Source organism: Ovis aries, chromosome 19, assembly GCF_016772045.2.
Source record: "Ovis aries strain OAR_USU_Benz2616 breed Rambouillet chromosome 19, ARS-UI_Ramb_v3.0, whole genome shotgun sequence".
Lineage (NCBI taxonomy): Eukaryota > Metazoa > Chordata > Mammalia > Artiodactyla > Bovidae > Ovis > Ovis aries.
In genome coordinates this window covers 53562353-53584617 of record NC_056072.1, presented here as the reverse complement: position 1 = coordinate 53584617, position 22265 = coordinate 53562353, and the positions used below count along the sequence as shown (strand labels likewise).

Below are 22265 nucleotides of genomic sequence, written 5' to 3'. Positions count from 1 at the left end.
AGAAGGTACGGTACTAGTACGGAGTGAGTAATGGTTATCTAATTGTAAGTTCATGTTTAAAAACATCTTTATCAGAGACATCACTGTAGTAATAAAAACAGGGGAACAGACTGAGCTAGCTGTTAAAGGGTCCGCACAGCGTGCTGCTGAGCGCCCGAGACCAGGGCTCTGCTGGAAACTGAGGGGGTCTCTCAGGTACTGCCAGAGAAGCTTGTGAGCTAACACAGCAGTCTGTGAGTTATTTGTTCATTGTGTTAATATGATTTCCTTAAATTATCATGCCTATTATACTTAAAAGCAGAAAATAGTAATGCAGGAAAAGATTTTGTACAGTTGTGAGGGAATAGAAATCAGAAAATGTCAGGATAAAAGCACTTGTTTATTCTGGTTTTGTTTTGTTTTTTCCCTGAAGCTCTCTCAAGTTCTCCTAAGGGTAAAATAGTAGCAAATGTTCTATTTCAGTAGCGCTTGAAGGATCTGGGCCACTTGTTTGTGTGTGTGTTTTTTAATTCCAAAATGAGATTGTAAATGGGCAAATAATGGTAAATGAGATTATATAAAGAGATTATCCATTTAGCTTTAAATCTGAAGCTTAACATTGGCTTTTTAAACATGTCTGAATGTAGCTGGTTGTTTCTGGCTGTGGTGGTCTTCTTGCTGCGTGCAGGCTCTTCTCTGCTTGTAGCGCGTGGGGGCTGCTCCTTGCTGTGGTGCCTGGGCTTCTTATCGCGGTGGTTTCTCTCTCTGCAGAGTGCGGGCTGTAGGGCGTGCAGGCTTCAGTAGTCGCGGCTCCTGGACTCTGGAGCACGGGCTCAGTAGTTGTGGTGCATGGGCTCAGTACTTGTGGCACACGGGCTCAGTTACTCCGCTGCATGTGGGATCTTCCCAGGCAGGAGTCAGACCTATGTCCCCTGCCTTGGCAGGGGGATTCTTTACCCCTGAGCCACCAGGGAAGCCCTGCATTGTTCTTTGTTTAGTGTTGACTTTTGAGAACTGTCGTCAGATGTTCTGTGTACTTAGAGACCAGCAAGAACAGAGGGCCCGTGGGGGGAGCATGACTCGGGCAGAGAGTAGACAGGGCAGGCGGGAGCTGGGTTCAGAGATGCAGCTGGGCCCGCATCCTGCAGGCCCTCAGCAGCTTGGCCTAACTGTTAGGAGGAGCGCCCAGGATCTGGGGAGAGAATCGGCATGGTCGGACAGGGCCACTCGGACACTGGTGCAGAGAGTAAGCCCAAGGGGAGCAGGGGGGATGCAAGGCAGAGTTAGGAGCAGTTGTCGTTACCCGGGTGGGAGGTGATGGTGATCAACAGTGGTCGGGCTCCAGATAAGTTTTGAAGATAGAGCTAAAAGGAGTTTCTGACAAATTGTATTACACGGGGAAGGGCAGAGGGTTTAGTATGCATCTTAAGGTTTTTGGCCAGAGTAAATGGAAGGAAGCCATGTACTGAGGGGTCAGAGCTGAGGTGGGAGGGAGGCCAGAGCATTCGGGCCTTTCTTTGGACACATTAAGCTTGCAATGTCTGTGGATATCAAAGTAGAGATGGCAAGAAAACGTGGATTAGTGGAAGTGGAATTTAGGCGGGAAGTCCACACTGGAGACATATGTTTGAGAGACCTCAGGGTGCAGATGGCATTCAGAGCTATGGGATGAGAGCATCAGAGGGAGAAAGGCAATAGCGAAGGAAAAGGTGTGAAGAAGGAGAGAAGCCTGACTGAAGGGGATTCCAGATAGTCCGTGCTAGAGCCGCAGACTGTTGGCCCCGGTGAGGACGGAGGGTCTTTGAAGCGGGGCGTTGGAGCGGCTGAGTGGAAGGACGAGTCGCACAGAGTGGCTCTAAGATTTAAAGTTGGGGAAATGAAGACCAACCAGCAAAGGCCGCTGAGGGAGAAGAGAACCAGCCAAGTGAGAGCTGTGTCCCAAAGCAGAGGCGTACCAGGTGTCCAAGCAGAGGGCTGGATCAGCTGACGTGCTGCTGGTCGTTTAAAATGACCATTAGGGAGGGAGGTTCGCTCCTGCTCCCTCACTCCCCTCCCCAGTGGGGGCTCTCACCAAATCCCGGAAGCCAGGTTGTGGAGAAGGCGAGAACGCCGTCGCTGCTGGCGCAGTGTCCTTGAGTGTGTGAGGGGCTGGGGCCCCGTGCACAGGTCACAGGCCTGGCAAGGACAGCTTGTCCGCTGGACTGTCCAGCTCAGCCGCCGTGGTAGCAAGGAAGCAGCTGGGTGGGCGTGGAGGCCGGTGGGCGCGTAGATGTAGTGGGAGCATGTGGTGGTGGCTACTTTCACAGTGAAATGAAAGCAGTGCTGTTAGCTGTGAGCAGTGGTCAGAAGCTGAGGACAACATGTGAGGTGGGCATCCCACGTGGGAGCGCATGGCCCTGGGAGTCACTAACTGATACAAGATGAGAAGTAAACACATCGACATTTTAAAAGCTGTGTCGTGATGATGGGCTTCTGCGTGACTTTTTATTTTTCTCTTGTTCCTTCCAGTGCTTTCTGGAAGGATATTCATCTTGTAATCAGAAGAAAATGATTCATAAAAGTCAGACGTATTCCATGCTTTACTCAGTTCTGTCAGGGCAGGCTCCTGTCTGATTCATCTTTCTGCCCTGCTCCAAAGAGATAACTTGACCAAATGAATGCATAAATACTGCTTTGAAGTCTCCTTTAGCACTGGGCTTTTAAAGGATTGTGAATTGGGAGCTCAAGATGAGTCATTAAAGCTGATGATACCAGGTGATGGAGAAGGATGAATCATTAGAAATTCATATTGCTAAGAAAAAAATTAATATTGCTCGTGTCATTCAGTACTGCTGTTTTGAAAATTATTTAGCATTTCCTTATGAATTGACTAGGCCTTCCCCTCTGGATACCCAACATGTTTATACCAGGAGGTTTTTCAAGAATGTCCGTAGCATCAGTGTTAGAACCGACTCGGAGCTGCAGGTTCCATCAGCGCAATTAGGGGTTTTGTGATATGGTCCTTTCAGATTTCATACGACACCGAAGAGGACCGAGCTGCTGCTTCAGGCAGTGATGATGACTGTTAGGTACTTACTGGGGGAATAAACAAGGACTTGGAGTTACATTAAGAGTGTTGTACCATTCTTATAAAACAAGCTGTGTGTTTTAAAGTCATGGTTGCGTATGAAAAAGTGAAAGTCACTCAGTCGTGTCTGACTCTTTGGGACCCCGTGGACTATACACAGCCCATGGAATTCTCCAGGCCAGAATACTGGAGTGGGTAGCCTTTCCCTTCTCTAGGGCATCTTCCCAACCCAGGGATCCAACCCAGGTCTCCCGCATTGCGGGTGGATTCTCTACTAGCTGAGCCACAGGGGAGGCCCAAGAATGCTGGAGTGGGTAGCCTCTTCCTTGTCCAGCGGATCATCCCGACCCAGGAATTGAACTGGGGTCTCCTGCATTGCAGGCAGATTCTTTACCAAATGAACTATCAGGGACTACACTTAAAAGGCAGAAGACTGGTCTCCACAAGCCTTGTGGGCAAGTAGACAGTTGGATGGGATCGAGGAGCACATGGTTAGATTCAGGGTTTTGATACTGTTTGGAAGTTGAAAGGTTTATAGATACTTTATTATAAATACTGTGCTTTATAATGGATGAATCAAACTATATTAAGAAAAATGTTATATATATGTAAAATAACCATGGCCAAACACAGAGGAAGGAGGAGATAATTTTTAATTATCATCTGCTTCTGAATAATCTTTAATTTACAATTTGACCTGTAAATCTTCATATGCGTACCAATTGTTATTTGTAATTATGTATATAATATATATAATATGAACTTCAGTAGCCTAGTCTTTTTTCCATTTCTTATTTGAAGGTTAATCTATTTTTAAATGTATATGTTTTTGACTCAAAGATGATTTTTTTGTGATGTGGTTAGTATTCTTTACTTTCACAAAGTGGTTGAGACTGTCAGGGAATGGAGATCATATTATGTAAATAGAGACACTCTACTGAACCACTGAAACACACTGACTATACGTCGTCATAGGGTTACTGACTTGACAGAACTTCACAATCAGAAGTAAAGGCTTGTGAATATTCATGAAGAAACAAAGATTTGCATATTCTCTGCTCTTTTTTCCTTTTAGAGACAGTCATTCTAACTAGGGTAGAGAGATTCAAATTTCATCTGAAAATAATACATATGATTTCTCCACATGTTGTATTTTTCTTAATGTAGTTGAGTTATTACCATGCACTCATGTTCTATTAATGGAAAATACTTTGATTGGATTCTCATCTCGAGGAGGAGTTGTTTCAGAGCTGGTGTGCGCTATTATGTGAGAGGTGAGATGAATTTTGTCAGCGTGATTTGGTACTGGGTTATATCTGTCTCTAATTAGCGTTTGGCTCACGGTGACCTGAGTGTAACCTTTTGTATTTGTTTTCGTTATCATTTGATAGCCTCGCTAATGTTTATCTCCTGCTCCATTGTGATAATTAGGTAGGTCTTCTGTGCTTTCCTCCAGCTACTGCGGTGACAGTCATTGCATTGTTCATAGACACTGTCGACTGCTGCTTAATACTTTAAGATGAGCCAATCGTGTAATTTGCTGAATGTCTGAAAACATAACTGAAATCACTATAGTTTTCAGTAACCTAAACCCATATCGGAAAGTATTTTTCTTTTATTGCTCTTGGTTTCTTTGCATGTATAAAGCTAGACATTTGACTTTATGCCTTCAGCCTTTTAAGATTTACATTCGAGCATTTATTCTCTAGACTTTGTTCTAGCAACATGCTAATTTGCTTAAACCAGGGTATTAAAATCTGTGTTAAAAGTTACTGTCATTATGAGAGAAGTTTCCTTCAATCTATTTTTTTTTTAAGCCAAAATATATCAGAATAAAACTCTGTGGATTTACTCTATGGTAAATCATGAAAGTTTTGGGCTAGGAGGTTGTAAGTCATTTCATTCATCTTTAGCATAGCAAAGGAAGAAAGACATGTAGCGAGTTAACTGACCAAGGTTATAGAATCAGGATTAAAGCTAGCAATGCCTTTATATCTGGATTGTCTTGGATGGAGTCATATTTTTTAATTAAAAGCTTTAAATTTGCAATGCAGTCAAGAAATATAAAAAGATATGCAATTAAAAAATATTTTGCCTTTCTGACTGTATCTGCTGCATCTTGCCCCTGACCAGCTGGTCTGTGTGAGTGTCTTATCTTTCAGATAATGTCTGTGTTATGGCAGGTGTGCTCTCCTTTTGTAGGCAGTGGTTGTGTACGGTGTACATTTTCTTGGACCTTGGGTGTTTTTAAACTAAATATATATTGAAAATCCCTTCTTCAAGATCCTCTCTCTCACACATAACTTTTAACTCTCTCTTACACACTCTTAACTCTTAGTCTCAGTTTTTAAAATAACTACATATTATCCTTAATGAAAACTCTAGGCAGAACCGAGCATAGCCCATGCTTCAACAAGTGGTTTTAGAAGGTGTTGAAAAGGCATTTTATTGTTGATTTGACTCATAATTTTTTTCCCCTTCTTGTAAATATGTTAACAAAAACTGTGATATTATATGTTATACCTCAGTGTTAAGTGTTTTAGACATATGTCAGATAGAAAGGATGTTAAATATTTGAGATGGTTAAAAATCTACTTTTTTTTTTTTTCCTGATAATTTGAGTCAGGCACTAATTGAAAGTTGCCTTTGCTTATTTTTAGCTAACTTTTCTTAGTTAAAATAGATAATATAAACAAGAGTAAGGTAATGCTTCAAACATGTGAAAGAACTAACTAAATCAAGGCTAAATAAGAGCAGTGCTTTTCAAATTAGTTTTTTTTAGTATATGCATGGAGTTCTAGAAATTGTAGGATTATATACAGTTTTTTGTGCTTTCATTTTGACGGTTAAAGTTATCAGCATCTCCTGGGCTACTTGCATCATTATAACAAAAACTATTAACAAAATGGCCCACATTTGCATTTAATACTGTGTTTAATGGTTTAACTTCCAAAATGGTGTTTTTCAAACTGGAATCTATGTCATAATATACTCTCAGAGGTTTTTAAGAACTTGTTTTTTCTTTAAAAGATGTACAAAGTTCGAGAAACACTGTTTTGGAGAAATTGTGTATATATAAATAATTGATATAGTAAATAGCAGTCAACATCATTTGTTTATTAATAGGTCCTTAATACTGCCTTTAAGCCCATGTAAATGAGCAAGCATCTGTTAGCTTTCTGATGGTGTACTCTGCATTTGTTTGAAATTTAGTTTTGAAAGTACTTTTCCACTAATTTGAGCTGACTTAATTCTCTTCAAGTTAAGAGTGAATTAGCGAGTTTCTTGTGTTTTTCTTACGTAATAAATATAGTTATTTTTTTCAATTCAGGGATTGATTCTGAAGGCCATGCAGCTAACTTTGTAGAGACAGAGCAGATTGTGCACTACGATGGGAGCAAGGCTTCATTTGTGCAGGCAAGTGACCGTGTCTGTGAGGCAGCGAGCCAGTCAGGCTTTTCAGCTTGGATTGTGATTTCCCGTTATATTGTTGACGTTTTTCTCCTTTTCTCTCCTTTTTAAAGTAATATCGCAGTCTATGATGTGGACAGAGTTCACAGAATAAGGATATTCCATTAAGCTGGCTGGCACTCAGCTTCCTCTGTTTCCGGCCCTTGAATTAAATCCCTGCAGAAGAGGATAGGGTAGGCGGTGCAGGGGTGTGCTTAACCCGTCAGACCTCTACAGGGCCGTGAGGACAGGACAAGCAGCTGGCTTGTGCCTGACCCAACCTGCCGTGCATGTCATTGCGACATAATACCTGAGCAATGGGTCACTTGTTGCTCGAGAGCATTAATGGCTAAAAATATTTTTAAGTTGATAAAGATATTCTTTTGAGAATGAATGAAGCTATTTTTTCATTTTATTATAATGCCAAATTATACAGCAGAGATAACTTGGTAATTTTTACTTGCAGATAAATTGATTTATTTTAGAATTTAGGAGAAGCCCAACTGTCCACAAGTACATGTATGTAAAATCAGAAAAAGTCCTTTCTAAATGTTTCCCCGCAAAATACGAATTTAGGAGCAGGTAAGCATGAATTTATTTCATAGTTAGCAGGTCATATGTTTATTTTTCTATTTTTCAGTCATTGATACTTACATACGCCTGGCAGAAAGCTGAGAAAAACAAGTGTGTGTGTCTATGTTTCTTTTTACGTATCTTCTCTTTTTTTGTAGACTCGAGGATCAATACCACTTTACTGGTCTCAAAGACCAAACCTCAAGTACAAACCATTGCCACTGATCAACAAAGTAGCAAATCATGTGTGTATCTTCCATGCTATTTTCATTGACTATGGATAGAAGCTTATTGGAATTATAATTTGCATATAGAGCATGTATTCCTCATAAGTCAGGCTTCAGTGTCTTTGAGGCCTTTCTCCTTGGTTCTGGCACAGAGTGGACCTCTAAACCAAGAGACTGTATAGATGGCATATTAAAATGTGGAAAAACAAATTGAATGTTACAGTAAATTTTGACTTTAGAGATCTCAGTAAAATTTGCAACCTTATGCTGTTTAAAATATTTAGTGTATTCTATTTGAGATTAAGCTCAGAAATAAAATAGTAATATTGTAGCTCAGAGTAGAATGGCTTATAATTACTACTTACTAAATGGTATTTAGAATATCTAGAAGACAGCTTAATGTCATTTTCTTGAATATAGAGATAGGACATTTAAGGAGATCCTTTTAAACATCCTGGAAATATTCTTGTAATCTGGTAAAGTGTATAACTTTTTTTCCCCCTCTTTCTAGATGGACGGTTTCCAAAGGCATTTTGATTCACAAATAATTATTTATGGAAAACAAGTCATAATCAATCTGGTATGTGTCTTTCTTCCATTTCTTGGGGCACAAAACCTTAGCATATTTTTTTTAACATGACAAAATTTAACCTTGGTAATTATTTTTAAGTGTGCAGTTCAGTGGCCTTAAGTTATTGTTGCACAACCATCACCACTCTCCATTTCCGGAAGTTTTCATCGTACCAGACAAAAACTCAGTCTCCCTTAAATAGTCACCTTCTGTTATCCCTCTCACCTCAACCCCTGGTAACTCTGTTCTGCTTCTGTCTCTGTCTCGTGCCTGTTCTAAGTGCCTCGTCTAAGTCACGCTGTGCAGTGTTTATCCCTTCGTGTCTTGCTTGTCTTGAGCAGGCTGTTTTTCTTTACCTGGCTCTGAGTTACTTTGTAGTGTCTTTCCGTTTTAAGCTGAGGACTCTGTGGAGTGTTTCTGCTAGGGCGGATCTGTGCCGTGCTGTGCGTTGTTGCTCAGTCATGTCCAGCTCTTTGCGACCCCATGGACTGTAGCCTGCCAGGCTTCTCTGTTCGTGGGGGATTCTCCTAGCAAGATTACTAGAGTGGGTTGCCGTGCCTTCCTCCAGGGGATCTTCCCAACCCAGGGATCGAACCCAGGTCTCCCGCATTGCAGGCGGATTCTTTACTGTCTGAGCCACCAAGGAAGCCCAAGAATACTGGAGTGGATAGCCGATCCTTTCTCCAGGGGATCTTCCTGACCCAGGAGTCAAACCAGGGTTTTCTTCATTGCAGGCAGAATCTTTACCAGCTGAGCTACCAATTCTTTCAGCTTTTTTAAAACTAAGAATATCTTATTAATTTCTCATTTTTGAATTACAGTTTTGCCAGAGATACAATTCTTGGTTGACAGACCTTTTTTTCCTATAAATATGCCAACTTATGGCCGTCTGGCCTCTAAGGTTTCTGAAGAGAAATTGGCATATAATTCTACTCAGAATCACTGTATGTGACAAGTCCTTTCTCTCTTGCTGCTTTCAAGATCTCTCTTTGTCTTTAAGTAGTTCGATTATAATGTCTGATGTGAATTTCTTTGGATTTGTCCCATCTGGAGATTGGATACCTCTTGAATTTGAAGATCTCTATATTTCATCAAATTCGGGAAGTTGTTTTGCCATTTTCTCTTTATAACCTCTCTGGCCTTTTCTCTCCTTTTTCCAGGACTCCTATAGTGAATATATTTTGTGCTCGGTGGTGTCCCAAGTCCCCTAGACTCTGTTCAGTTTTCTGATTCTTTTCTCTTCAACTTGATTATTTCATTTGTTCTGTCTTCAAGTTTGCTGATTCTTTTTTCTTCCTGCTCAAAGGTGCTGTTGAACTCCTTTAGTGAATTTTTAGTCTCCCTCTTGTGCTTCTCAACTCCAGGCTTACTGTGTGGTTCCTCAGAATAATTTCTGTTTCTTTGATATTCTCTGGTTTTTTTCATATACTGTTTTCCTGATTTCCTTTACTTCTTTGTCCGTGCTTTCATTTAGCTCTGAGCATATTTAGGACAGTTATTTTGAAAGTTCTTTATAAATAAGGCTTCTTTAGAGATGGTTTCTATCAGTTTACCCTTTTTCATTAAGCCTTGTCTTCCTTTTTTTTTTTTTTTTTTGTATACCTTATGATTTTGTTGAAAACAGGGAATTGGATGTACATAATACAGTAACTCAGGAAGTCAGATTCTTCTTTCCTAGGGGTTTCCTGTTGTTTTGTTTTTGGTTTGATTGTTGAATGCTATAGTAATCCATCTGTTTTGAGACTTTTCCAAACTATTTTTGCAAAGACTGTTCCTTGTGTATGCTCACTAAAGTCTCTATTCTTTGAGCTTGCTTGTGTTCAGCTAACAGTGTGATAGAAATTTCCTTGAGTATCAGGACCTGAAGTAGACAAAGGAGAAACCAAAAAAGAGAACAAACCCATCTCCCAATTTCTGCTGACTGGTTCTGTGGTGGAGCAGTCCTTCACGTATTTAGTTAGGCTTGCTCTGCACCTAGAGATTAGCTTGAGGTGAAGCCTTAACGTCTTTTTAGGATTTCTCAGAGTGTGCCTCTTGCTTCGGTATGCACATGGCTTTCTAAAACCCTCCATGAATGTGGCTGTTTTTTAATATCCTAATTTCCCAAAAAGTTATCATTAACACCCCAGCTGCTTCTGCAGGCTTTGGATGGTCTTTTCAGTGTCACCACGCGAACTATCTTGCCCTAGGCATCTGTTGGTCTGTAGTCCTCTTGCAGCTTATATGAGCACTTTCCCTGCCTGTGTTCACATTTATGCAGGACAGAGACCACTGAGTCACTCCTTCAGATCAGAACAAAACATACGCAATAGTTTGCAACTAAGTTCTCGTCTGCTCCCTCCAGTTAGAGGAGAGGGACTGAGAACTGTTGCTGCTGCTTAAGCTAGGATTGTCACTGCACTGGAGAAAGGCTAAGGCAAGGACAAGAAGAATGCTACAGAATTGTCCTCCAGGTTTGAAGATGGCTCTATTGTGATTGGACCTCTCCTTGGTTGCTAAAAACCTTTGATTGTTTTCCAGAGTTCCTACAAATTTGGTTTAGACAGCATCTCTTTTCTCCGATGTTTTTGTGAGGGTACACGAGCTTAAAGCTTCACAGTCTGCCATTTTGCTGATGTCCCTGTCTCCTTTTAATTAAACTTAAAGCTATGGTGGTTTTAATTTTTTACAGGTGAATCAGAAGGGCTCAGAGAAGCCACTTGAACAGGCGTTTGCAACAATGGTGTCTTCCTTGGGGAACGGGATGATCAGGTACCTCACTAGAAATCTGTTTTGGGCTTTTCAGGTTAGGTGTGCACTTCGTGTGCATGCAAGCACATTGGTCTCTCTCTAGACTTACTTCACTTCGCTGTTTCTAAAGCGTGATTTTGTTTGCTTGAAGTTTTCTCAGACTCAATTCATGTTGCAGGATAACTTCTTTTTTAATTTTTACTGGGAGTATAGTTGATTTACAGTGTTGTGTTAGTGTCAGGTATATGGCAGGGTGAAATACACATGTATCCACTCTTTTTTTTTTTTTTTAAGATTCTTTTCCCATATAGGCCATTACAGAATCCTGAGTAGAGTTCCTTGGTTCCCTGTGCTTCACAGCGGTTTCTTGTTAGTTTCATCTCTTTATGTATTGCAGTGTGTGTATATCAGTCCTGGTCTACCAGTTTACCCCCTGCAACCCATATCCCTGGTGGCCCTAAGTTTGTTTTCTGCATCCATGACCCTACTTCTAAATAAGCTCATTTGTACAGAATAATTTAACAGTTGAGTTTAAATTTGAATTTTGGTTAAAATCCTCACCTTGAGGCTTTGTGTTGCCACAGCCATTGGGTCTTTAAGTTACTCGCCTCTGCCTGGTCCTGACCCCACACAAGCTGGAGCAGCTTACTCTTGTGTGGTGGCCTCGTCTGGAGCAGCAGCTTATCTCTCCTGTCAGTCACCAGACAATGGTTAGAAATTCTCTGAAGCTCTGTCAGAAAAGAGAGGGATCCTAAAACAGTAGTAGTTGCCCTGTGGACATGTGCAGGGTGAAAAGTCAGCCCATTTGGAGCGTCCTGCATCCAGAATCTGGGCCAGGAGATGAAGGTGTACTCTGGTAGGAAGTGGTCACAGGCATTGGGGAAGACTTTCAAAGAAATGGTACTGGGTTATTTGGGGACCATTTTTTTTAAGCTATAGAAAATTTTAAACAAAATTAGGACATAATGAACCTTTGGGGAAGAAATTAAGTTTGTTTTATCCAACTCAAAAACTCTAGCAAATTCTTCAGACCCTTGCTTCCTGCACATTTCTGCCTTCTCACGGTGGAACCTGCACAAACACACTTTGAGTGAATCAGAGAAGTGACTCCTATCCAAGATGTGCCTTAAATTTTCAGAGGAATTACTCAGAATATATCTAAGACCTGAAAAATCAGAATCTCTGGGTTTAAAGTCCAGCATGTATCATATATTCCAGCAAAAGTTTATCTCCTGGTTGCTGGGTTACACCCCTGGTTAAGACCTTTTCTGTGTTTCTGAGGGTTTCTGTAGGTGAGTTTGCAGCAGAAGCTAACTTTGAGAACTTGAGGCATATGTCAGTCTAAAGCTGTGCCCTTGGTATTCCACTGCACTCGGAAGGCTCCTGCCAAGAAATGAAACCCTAAAGCTATTGTTACCGAAATGATGTGAGACATATTCTGAGAAGACACAAACATAGTTTTAGAATGATGTAAGCCAAAGAATCCAAATGCATTTAGGTGCTAATGAGCCACTTAAATTCTTCAGACGAGTCTATGGCCATGATCAGAGCTCTCCAAAAATAAATACGATGCCACCAGTTTTAACGCAGCTGCCTTTGAAAGTGCTTCCCCCTCTCTCAGTCTGCCCAAAGTCTACTTTGGCATCTAATAGAGGTTAGCTCCCAGTTGGCTAGCTTCTGTTTTTATGCTAATGTGTAAGGTCCCTCTGTAGAAGGAAACGGTAACCCACTCTAGTCTGGAGAATCCCATGGACAGAGAAGCCTGGCGGGCTACAGTCCATGGGGTCGCAAAAGAGTTGGATGTGACTCAGCAACGACAAGGCCCCACAGTTGGCTAACCTGTTTTTATGCTAGTGGCTAAGGCCCCTCTTATGCCCTGAGATAACCGCTAAGGTGATAGAACCTCTCTCTTGACCTGCTGGAAGCACATGCTGTATTGGTGTTTGCTGTCCCTTCGGCCGTTGGAGCCAGGAGGTCACACGAGAGCAGGCGCCTAGTCTGAATTTTGCTCTGTTGGGGAGAGTGTAGTGTCCTTCTAGTCCTCCTCCTCCATGACTTGACTTGATGCTTGAATAGGAAGTTGGGTGAAGGTGGCTTGTGTGAGAATCTTCAGGTACCCTGGTGCCCAGGTGCTTTGCATTCTTCTTCCTCTCTTGACTTTTGGGAGTTGGTTAATGATTTTCTTCTCCCTCTCAAGGGGCAGCATTTTCAAGTTCCTAGGAGGACACCTTCACTGATAGATGTGTTCCAGCTTTGAGATTTATGCCTCTTAAATATCAGATAACTGAAAACAACCCATTACCGATTGACAGACCAGAAAGTTTTCTCTACCACTTGCATGTGTGATGTGTGGATATTGATAAAGTGAATATTTTGGCAGGATGAACAAGTAACAACCGGAGTAGGGGCCATCCTGTTTCTGTTCTTCTCACAGCCTCAAGTACCCAACACAGTCCAGCCCTCCTTGGCCTGAATCGAGTTTGACCATTTGGAATATCTTAATTGATTGGAAAATCAGAAAGGGGCCCTATTCTTGGCACCTGGGGCAGAGAATAAATACACAGTAGATAACTCAGTTGGACAAGGCTACTTTATATTAACATGCCTCATTGCTGTGCCTGAGCTCACGTCTCTAGCCTTTTGCTGGGCTTGTTGACGCCTATCTTAGGGCCTATAGAAAAACATGTAAAGATACAAGTGTGTATTTTTTTCCTTCACTAGATATGCGCATGAGAAGGTCAGCGTATCTGTGCATGCCTCTGTGTGTGTGTATGTATAGTGGTAAACCCAGAGTAAATGTATGTTCCTAGGTGAAATGTGTTTAGAGAGGAGGATCAGCTTATGAAGGTAGTATTAAAGGAAAAATGATTAATTTTTAGTCACTTTCTGAGTATCTTTTGTTTTGTTAGGTACATTGCCTTTGACTTCCATAAGGAATGTAAAAATATGAGGTGGGATCGGCTGAGTATTTTATTGGATCAGGTAGCAGAAATGCAAGATGAATTAAGGTAAGTTCTGCTGTTTCTCTGTGGAAACTGAGGGGTGAGATAGATGCATGCATTAATCACAGATGTCATGCATTAGCTAGCAGACCTACGCATAGAGTTCACCAGCTTCATAGCACTGCTCTGTTCTCATTTTCAGTCTGTTTTTTTTTTTCCTGAAAGATTAGGTTTGGTGATTTTTAAGTATTTTAAAATTCTTAAAAATGACCCAAGTCTAGGTATTTTCATTTTTTTATGTATTATCTTCTACACATTTACAAACTTTTACTCAATTAAAGATAGTTGGCTACTGTTTTATGTTCAGTTCTTTTCACTATTTCATTACTGTCTGTCGTTAGCCCACCAAGACTCTGTAATGTGAGCGTTCAGTGGCTTCGCTGTGTTCCCTTGTACCGCAGCACAGTTAGCTAAATGCTCGTCTTCACACTGGGCATCTGGTTCATTTCCTTTTCTCTTCCATCCCTGAAAGATGGTGCTTCAGTGAATCACTGGGTATAAAGACATCTTTACTTCTGTTAAATCGTTTCTTAAAGTCTTCAGGGGAGGATAATGGACTGAAGGGTCTAAATACCTTTATGGTACTTATGTGTGTTAAGGTGTTAATTACTGTGAGGCTTCATAGATGGACTGTACTCTATGCATGTCAGTTTTTACCTGTTTTAGAGCCAGAAGTAGGAATCTGGAAACTAGTCTCGTTTTGTTTTGCTTTCTCCTTTGTAGTTCTAATCCTGGCAAGCCAAATGTACTGTGTTAATTTTAGTTTCATGGTAACATAGTAAAGCTTCTCCTATAGTCATTTGGTCAGCTTTAAGAAAAAAATATCTGTATACATATTAAGTAATGCCTGCTGCTGCTGTTAAATCACTCAGTCATGCCCAGCTCTGTGCAGCCTCATGGACTGTGGCCCACCAGGTTCCTCTGTCCATTGGATTCTCCAGGCAAGAATAGTGGAGTGGGTTGCCATTTCCTTCTCCAAGAATTGCCTCTGCCTGCTCTTTAATTACAACCTTTTGTTTCATGTTTTTTAAAATCTTTGAGAGTCTCTGTATTGGTAATGAAAGAAAAGTGAAGTCTGACTCTTTGTGACCCCATGAACTGTAGTCTACCAGGCTTCTCCGTCCATGGGATTTTCCAGGCAAGAGTACTGGAATGGGAGTGGGTTGGGCCAATACTGGAGTGGGTTGTCATCTCCTTATCCAGTAATCCCAGCTATAGTTAGTTTAATCTGCTTTTTTCCCCCACCCCCATCCCTTCCCCATGAGGTTTTGTTTTGAGCATAGCTAGTGTAGAGGGGATGACCTATATCATTACTGGGGTGTAGAGAAACATTGTCAGGGAATATTTCCTTGAGTTCCCCTGTTAATTGCAGCCCCACAAGAGTTAAGAAAGAAGGAGAGATTCACGCCAAAATCTGTGTCCATTGCAGTCACCATGTTCCACAGGGATAGTAGACCCCTTTCACGAAACTGTGACTTTCAGACCTCTCTGCACATTTGTTCTCAGGGATTTGGGGGAAAGTGGAAAGAATCTGGGCTTTGGGGCCCTACCCAGAGTATTTGAAATCTCAGGTTGCCTCTTATTAGCCGTGTGAACAGGAGCAAGTTAGTTATCTTTAAGCCTTGATTTCTCCATCTGGAAAGTGGAGATGATAATACTTATCTCTTAGACCTGTTATGTAGTTTAAGAAGCAATATTTATAAAATATGTATTATTTATTTTATAAGTACTAGAGACATTACTTTGTCAACAAAGGTCTGTCTAGTCAAGGCTATGGTTTTTCCAGTGGTCATGTATGGATGTGAGAGTTGGACTGTAAAGAAAGCTGAGCGCGAAAGAATTGATGCTTTTGAACTGTGGTGTTGGAGAAGACTCTTCAGGGTCCTTTGGACTGCAAGGAAATCCAGTCCTAAAGGAGATCCAATTCAATCCTAAAGGAGATCAGTCTTGGGTGTTCATTGGAAGGACTGATGTTGAGGCTGAAACTCCAATACTTTGGCCACTTGATGCAAAGAGCTGACTCATTTGAAAAGACCCTGATGCTGGGAAAGATTGAGGGCTGGAGGAGAAGGGGATGACAGAGGATGAGATGGTTGGATGGCATCATCTACTCGATGGACGTGGGTTTGGGTGGACTCCGGGAGTTGGTGATGGACAGGGAGGCCTGGCGTGCTGCAGTTCATGGGATCGCAAAGAGTCGGACGCAACTGAACTGAATGGGATGCCAGCACTCACATGCACTCTATATATACATACTCTAATTGAACCTCACTGGTTTGGAATGAACCTCTTGTATATCTTCAGTCTAAACACATTCTTTTAAGCCTTTTTTTTTTTTTGGTGTCCTGACATATGGTATCTTAGTTCCCTGACCAGGAACCTAACTCATGTCCCCTGCATTGGAAACGTGGAGTCAACCACTGGACTGCCAGGGAAATCCCTTACGCCCCTGTTTTTTAAGATCATGATTTTTAGCTTGTGGTGAATCTATTGTATTTCCCCTTCACTTTTTGATATTAGGGAATAATTGTGGTTAATGTAATGCTGTTTAGTATTCATTGTATTTCCTGTCCCATACACTCTGCCAGGCACTTTATATGTATTATACATGATCTCATTTAACTGTAGAGCAGCCTCTTGGTGGTGCTGCTGTCTCCACTTTGTGGATGAAAATATATAGGCTCTGAGAAATTAGGTTATTTACTTAAAATTACACAGCTAGTAACTTGCCTAGGAACTACGGCTAGCAAACTTTGCTGGCAAAGTCTACGCTCCTCACTGCTACATTATTTGTTGTCAGATTTGGGGGTTCATAGAATTATCTGAACATACTGTTAACAATGACGGAACCACAGGAACTGGTAACTGTTTGGTTCCAGTGCAGACATCTGGGTGATTCAGGGGGAAAGTAAAACAGATGTTTCAAATAATACCCTAGTATACCCTATAAACTGTGTACTATTTGCATATATTAGCCATTAAAATGTTTTTAATGCACAATATCCAATCCTTTCTTCAGAGATTCTTATTCAGTTTATTTCTGAGTTGTTGGTTAAAAGTGAAGGTCAAGCATGTTCATTTCTAATGAACAACTCAGGGAGTTCTGACCCGGCACAGGGGACGGAAGAATGGGTCATAGTTGCGCTAGGTCAAAGGCAGCCCCCTTGTGGCCTTGGGGAGACATGGTGTGGCCCGAGGCGTCTGCTGCAGTACTCCCGACTCCTTTCTCACCTCTGTCGGGTGAAGTGACCTGGATGCTGCGGTTGTTTTGAGATAGTCTGTCTTGCCTGTTCTGTTCACACTTCCTCTTGGTCTTTGGTGATCAAATATACCTGAACTGTACATTTCCTGTCTGTCCGCTAATGTACCGGCTTTAATACTGTTTCTGACATAGACCTGTGTTATAGGAGGACTGTCCTTAGTGGGAGGGCTTCTCTGATAGCTCAGAGAAGAATCCGCCTGCAATGCAGGAGACCCTGGTTCGATTCCTGGGTGGGGAAGATCCCGTGGAGAAGGGGTAGGCTACCCACCCCAGTATTCTTGGGCTTTCCTTGTGGCTTAGCCGGGAAAGAATCTGCCTGCAGCGCGGGAGACCTGGGTTCGATCCCTGGGTTGGGAAGATCGCTTGGCTGGCTTTGGTATGAGAATGTTTATACAAATATGTTTTAGTTATTTTCTAGTAGACCCAGCCGGCGCGGTGCTGAGTAACCAGGAGGGCGTGTTCCGCAGCAACTGCATGGACTGTCTGGACAGAACCAACGTGATCCAGAGCCTGCTGGCTCGCCGTTCACTTCAGGCCCAGCTTCAGGTGCACGTGCTTTTTTTTCTTTTATTAAGTAAGCAATTTTTGAAAACCAGGAATAAAGCACGTCCATGTGCCCTAACCCGGCTCTTTGTGGTTTTGTGTCCTGGCATCCACGGGTGTAGTTTCTGCATGACCACGGTCAGTGTGTGTATACAGTTTTAAAGTTCGCTATTCTGCTCTAGCATTATAGTTTTTTAAGAGTTGTACTGTTGTGCTGTAATTCACTAAGCTATTCACGTTGCTACATTTTTGGCTTATAAATACGATTGTAGAGAATACACCTGTGTATAATATTATTAGCCTGGGTTATTTCCTTTGAGTTAACTCCTACTGGGTTAAAGAGAATTTATATTTTCCAAGGGGCTTCCCAGGTGGCACTGCTTGCCAGTGCAGGAGACATAAGAGATGTGGGTTTGATCCCTGGGTCTGGAAGATCCCCTGGAGGAGAGCATGGCACCCCACTCCAGTATTCTTGCCTGGAGAATCCCATGGAGAGAGGAGCCTGGCGGGCCGCAGTCCATAGGGTTGCAAAGAGTTTGACTCGCCTGAAGCGACTTCGCGTGCATGCATACTTTCCAAGAGGGCTGCACCAGTGTACCCCTAATACTTGCCAGCAACAGTAAAAGAGGCTTGCTGGTGTTACCTTTATTTAGGAAGGTTTCCTTTCTAGCGGCACAGAGTAGGGCCTCTAGGTCGTGTTGTCTGCATCTCTTTTACTGTTGGCAAGGGATGTTAACACCCAGGAAAATACTTGGTGACACAGCTTTGCTTCACCAGTGTGACTGTGTTGTTGAGAAAGAGTAGGTATAAATAGTTTCTTTTGTTTATATATGGAGTTAAAAATACATACAGCCTAGATTTCCAGACCGCAGTGGTGTTTGTTGTAGGGAGCAAACAAAATGCCTCCCAGATGATTTCCTGCCTAAATAATTTGTAAGCATTCATCTTTGTTTATGGCGGTTCTGTGGAACTCGGGGAAGAATTGTGGAGTAAAATGCCTCCCCGAGCCCTCGCGTGGCCATGCTGAAGGCGTGGGCACCGCCTTTGAGTACTCTAGCTTGTGTGATGTGTGTCCTCGTCAGTCTGATGGATTTACTTCAGAGGATATTTTTCAACAGAAACCATATTGAGACTGGTTGCTTCCAAGGCTGGCTAACAGAAATCTATTGGACTGGGTTCTGTAATCTGTATTTAACTAATTTACATGCTAAAAACAGTCCTATGGAAGCTCAGCAGCCTGCAGAGAGCCTGGGGGCAGGAGCCTCTCCAGCCTCAGGGCCCGCTGACGTGGGGCCTCCAGCTGTGCCTCTCCCCTTCCAGAGAGGGCCGGTCACTGGGGTGGGCAGGCCCTGTGCTGGGGGAGTGAGGGAGAGGCCATCGGAGGCGAGCAGTGAGGATAGTGGCTCTAAGAGGGTTGCGGGTCCGAAACAAAGGCCAAGGTAGGAGTCCAGTCCGTGGTCAGTGAACTCCACAGGGGAGTCCGCAGAGAGACTCGGGCTGCCCGGGGTCCTGTGAGATGATATGCAGAGGGCTGTGCTTCTGTGCAATTTGTGGCGAGGGAGGGGGTAGCATTCCTCTAGTTCTCAAAGGGCCCCTGGCTAGGGGTAAGTGCGGAGGTCAGCAGTCTGGGTGGTGAATTGAGGCGGGCACAGGGTCCAGGTGATGGGAGGTTGGGGGCGGGGGCAGGGAAGGAGGGAGCACTGACTGCATACTCCCCGCCTTTACCTCTGCCCCTGTCTCTGGGTTTACCCAGTCCTGCTGCGGGTGCTGTGGTCTGGGGCTCAGCGGGGAGAGGGGCTGTGGGCGGATGGGAGCCCAGAGAGAGGCTTTGCAGCCGGGCTAAGCAGCGGAGGGCTGTGTTACAGGGAAAACATCTGGCTGAAGCCAGCAAGCACGTGAGACTCTGTGGAGACTATGCTGAAATCTGTAACGTGTAAACATGGGTATGATTCTTATTCCAGAGACTAGGAGTTTTGCATGTGGGACAAAAGCTTGAAGAACAAGATGAATTTGAGAAGATTTACAAAAATGGTAGGTCATTTCTTGAACAGAGGCAAGGTCATTCAAATGTTGAAATAAACATTTTGGATTTAGAGCATTGGTTGTCAGTGGTTATTAACTGATTTTTCCTCTTTTTGCCCCTCCACAGCCTGGGCTGACAATGCAAATGCTTGTGCCAAACAGTACGCGGGAACCGGTGCCTTGAAGACTGACTTTACCAGGTGAGCCGCGCGCTGGGCCGCACACTCCGGTGCATGGCAGATCGCTCGCGCAGCTTTCACCCAAGAGCGCCCGCCGGTGCCCGGGCCTCGCTCCAGGCCGTCAAGCTGGGACTCGGGGGAGATGAGGCCCAGGCAGCGGTGGCTTGTTAGCGTCCCTGGGTGATTCTGGCGCACAGTGGGGTTGAGCACCAGGGCACCTCAGCTCCTCTCAGCCACCTACTGTGGCTGACTCACCCCACGCCCATTCAGCAGGTCTGGGAGGGGCCTGAGACTATGTGCTTGCGTGATGCTAGAGCTGGTTTCAAGGACCGCACTGGGTAGTGAGAGGTTGGAATGTTTTGAATTTGTTACAGATGTGGTTGGGTCTTTTTCTGCTGTATGGATTCCCTGGGAGCAAGATAAGATTTCTAGTCTGTTCGCTTTATACCACTTAGCCTGGGCTGTGTGTTTCTCTTCTTGTTTCTTATCTTTGCAAGGGGAACTGAGCATGTTTCCTCTTTGTGTCTACTGTGATAATGCTTTAGAAAGAGGATGCAGATTTCTTGGAGTCAGTACAGTTTCTTTTGTGAGATGTCTCCTTTATATATTCAAGGATTTTAAAAAAGAAATCTTTATAATTTACTTATCTCCTTACCATGTAGTTATTGGCTATAAACAGTGTGAGAATTTAATATGCAAATCTGTAACTCAAAACTTAACCTCTTATTTAACTAGAACTGGGAAGAGAACTCAGTTGGGACTTATAATGGATGGCTGGAACTCATTAATACGGTATTACAAGAACAACTTTTCTGATGGATTTAGACAAGTAAGTTAGTTTTCTCATGCTAATTTGTGGTTATTTGGTGGCTGTGTTTTTGTACTGTTCCCCATACCTAATTTGGGAGTTATTATTTTCCTTTTTTTCTCTTCTAGGATTCCATAGACTTATTTCTTGGGAACTATTCAGTGGATGAATTAGAATCTCATAGTCCTTTAAGTGTTCCAAGAGATCTGAAGTTCCTGGCTGTAAGAAACCTTTATGTTTTTTAAGTTGTTAATAGAGTTGTGACTGAAGGTACAGATGGTCCAACACCCCTTGACATAAAACATTATGTGTTGTTCTAAATGGAATATAAATACTTATGTTGCCCCAAGGAGCAGGTCAGGGAGAAGAGTGAGGTAACTTTGGAATGTTGTCCTCTCTCAAACTTGACTGTCTTTTGCAGCTCCTTTATTGTGTTGTTTTGTTCATTTTTACAGTGTTGTCTTGGTTTCTGCTGTGCAGCAGTGTGCAGCAGCCATAATTATACACACAGCCCGTCTCTGCTGCGCCTCCCTCCCCTCCCGGCATCCGGCCGCCTGCAGCTCAGCGCAGACGGCCGTGGGCTCCCTGTGGCTCCCCGCGGCTCACCACCAGCTCCCATTTTGCACACGATCATGTGTGCACGTCGGTGCTACTTCTCCACTCGTCACAGCCTCTCCCTCCCTGACGGCACCCACATGCCTCTCCTCTCCACCTGTATTTCCTGCCCTGCAGATAGGTTCATCAGTACCATTTTCTAGATTCCACATATATGGGTTGATACGTAGTATCTGTTTTTCTCTTTCTGGCTTCACTCTGTAGAACAGCCTCTGGGCTCATCCACCTCACTAGAGCTGACTCAGGTTTGATCTTCTTTTATGGCCGAGTGATACTCTGTTGTATATATGCACCACATTTTGAAAAATCTATAAACAGTAAATGCTGCAGAGGATGTGGAGGAAAGGGAGCCCTCCTTCACTGTTGGCAGGAATGTTAGCTGCAGCGATTATGGAGAAAAGCATGCCGTCCTTAAAAGCTAGGAATGCATCCACTGTGTGACCCAGCAGCCCCGCTGTTGGGCATGTGCCCTGAGAAACCACAGCTGTGAAAGACACGCACGCCGGCGTCCACTGCAGCGCCGTTTACCGTAGCCTAGACGCAGAAGCGCCTAGACGTCCAGCTGCAGATGCTGTTTAAGTGAGAACACAGATGCGGAACAGGTGTGGGGCTCTCTTGTTTCAAGGAGACTCTGCTCCCCCCGAGGTTCAGCGGTTGCTGGAGGCAAACTTGCGATGTAGAAGTCAATGTATGTGTTTGACACGTCTCTCGTATTTGACTCATTCACCAGACTTTGCAAGAGCCTCTCTGGGGTTTGACGCCAGCGGGCAGGGTGTCCTGGAGTCGGGGGCCTAGAGTCTGAGTACACATCTGGGTGACCTCCTTCCACTTTCTTTTAATCTGTTTGAAGATTTGGACAGTTACGGTCAAAACTCTAATGATGTTGTGCTGAAAGGTATTTTGTATTTAGATGCAGACGGGTTCTGTTGTCTCTCAGGGAAGCTGATTTTGCAACCATCGATTAGCATCTTACGTGATGGTCTCTCTCTCTCTTTCCTTTTCCAGTTGCCTATTATCATGGTTGTTGCCTTTTCCATGTGCATTATCTGTTTGCTGATGGCTGGTAAGTCTGCACTGATTTCACATTCATCTTTTAGAATGTTGAGCTTTCCTGTACAGCATCTTCAGTTTGCACCTGCTCAGTACGTGGTGTGTCCCTGTTAAACTGGATGAGCAAAGGGAGCGGCTGAGGTGCGTCCTTAGATGTGACAGGAAGGAAAATGCATACTCAGTAGCT

General features: G+C 43.2%; 1 protein-coding gene across 4 annotated transcripts in view; it reads left to right on the top strand.

The window, feature by feature from the left end:
• SACM1L (SAC1 like phosphatidylinositide phosphatase) overlaps window positions 1-22265 on the top strand; it is a 53139-nt gene that overhangs the window by 26499 nt on the left and 4375 nt on the right. For 2 of the 4 annotated variants that reach the window (XM_004018518.6, XM_027957741.2), the window contains 12 exons: window positions 4219-4320; window positions 6378-6463; window positions 7228-7314; window positions 7808-7876; window positions 10539-10618; window positions 13507-13605; window positions 17269-17407; window positions 19366-19435; window positions 19554-19626; window positions 20341-20434; window positions 20542-20634; window positions 22034-22091. In XM_004018518.6, coding sequence (XP_004018567.2) covers window positions 4219-4320; window positions 6378-6463; window positions 7228-7314; window positions 7808-7876; window positions 10539-10618; window positions 13507-13605; window positions 17269-17407; window positions 19366-19435; window positions 19554-19626; window positions 20341-20434; window positions 20542-20634; window positions 22034-22091 — 1050 coding nt within the window. Of the gene's footprint in view, window positions 1-4218; window positions 4321-6377; window positions 6464-7227; window positions 7315-7807; window positions 7877-10538; window positions 10623-13506; window positions 13606-17268; window positions 17408-19365; window positions 19436-19553; window positions 19627-20340; window positions 20435-20541; window positions 20635-22033; window positions 22092-22265 lie in introns of all 4 variants that reach the window. The other 2 variants (XM_060402608.1, XM_042236384.2) reach the window with 2 other exon arrangements.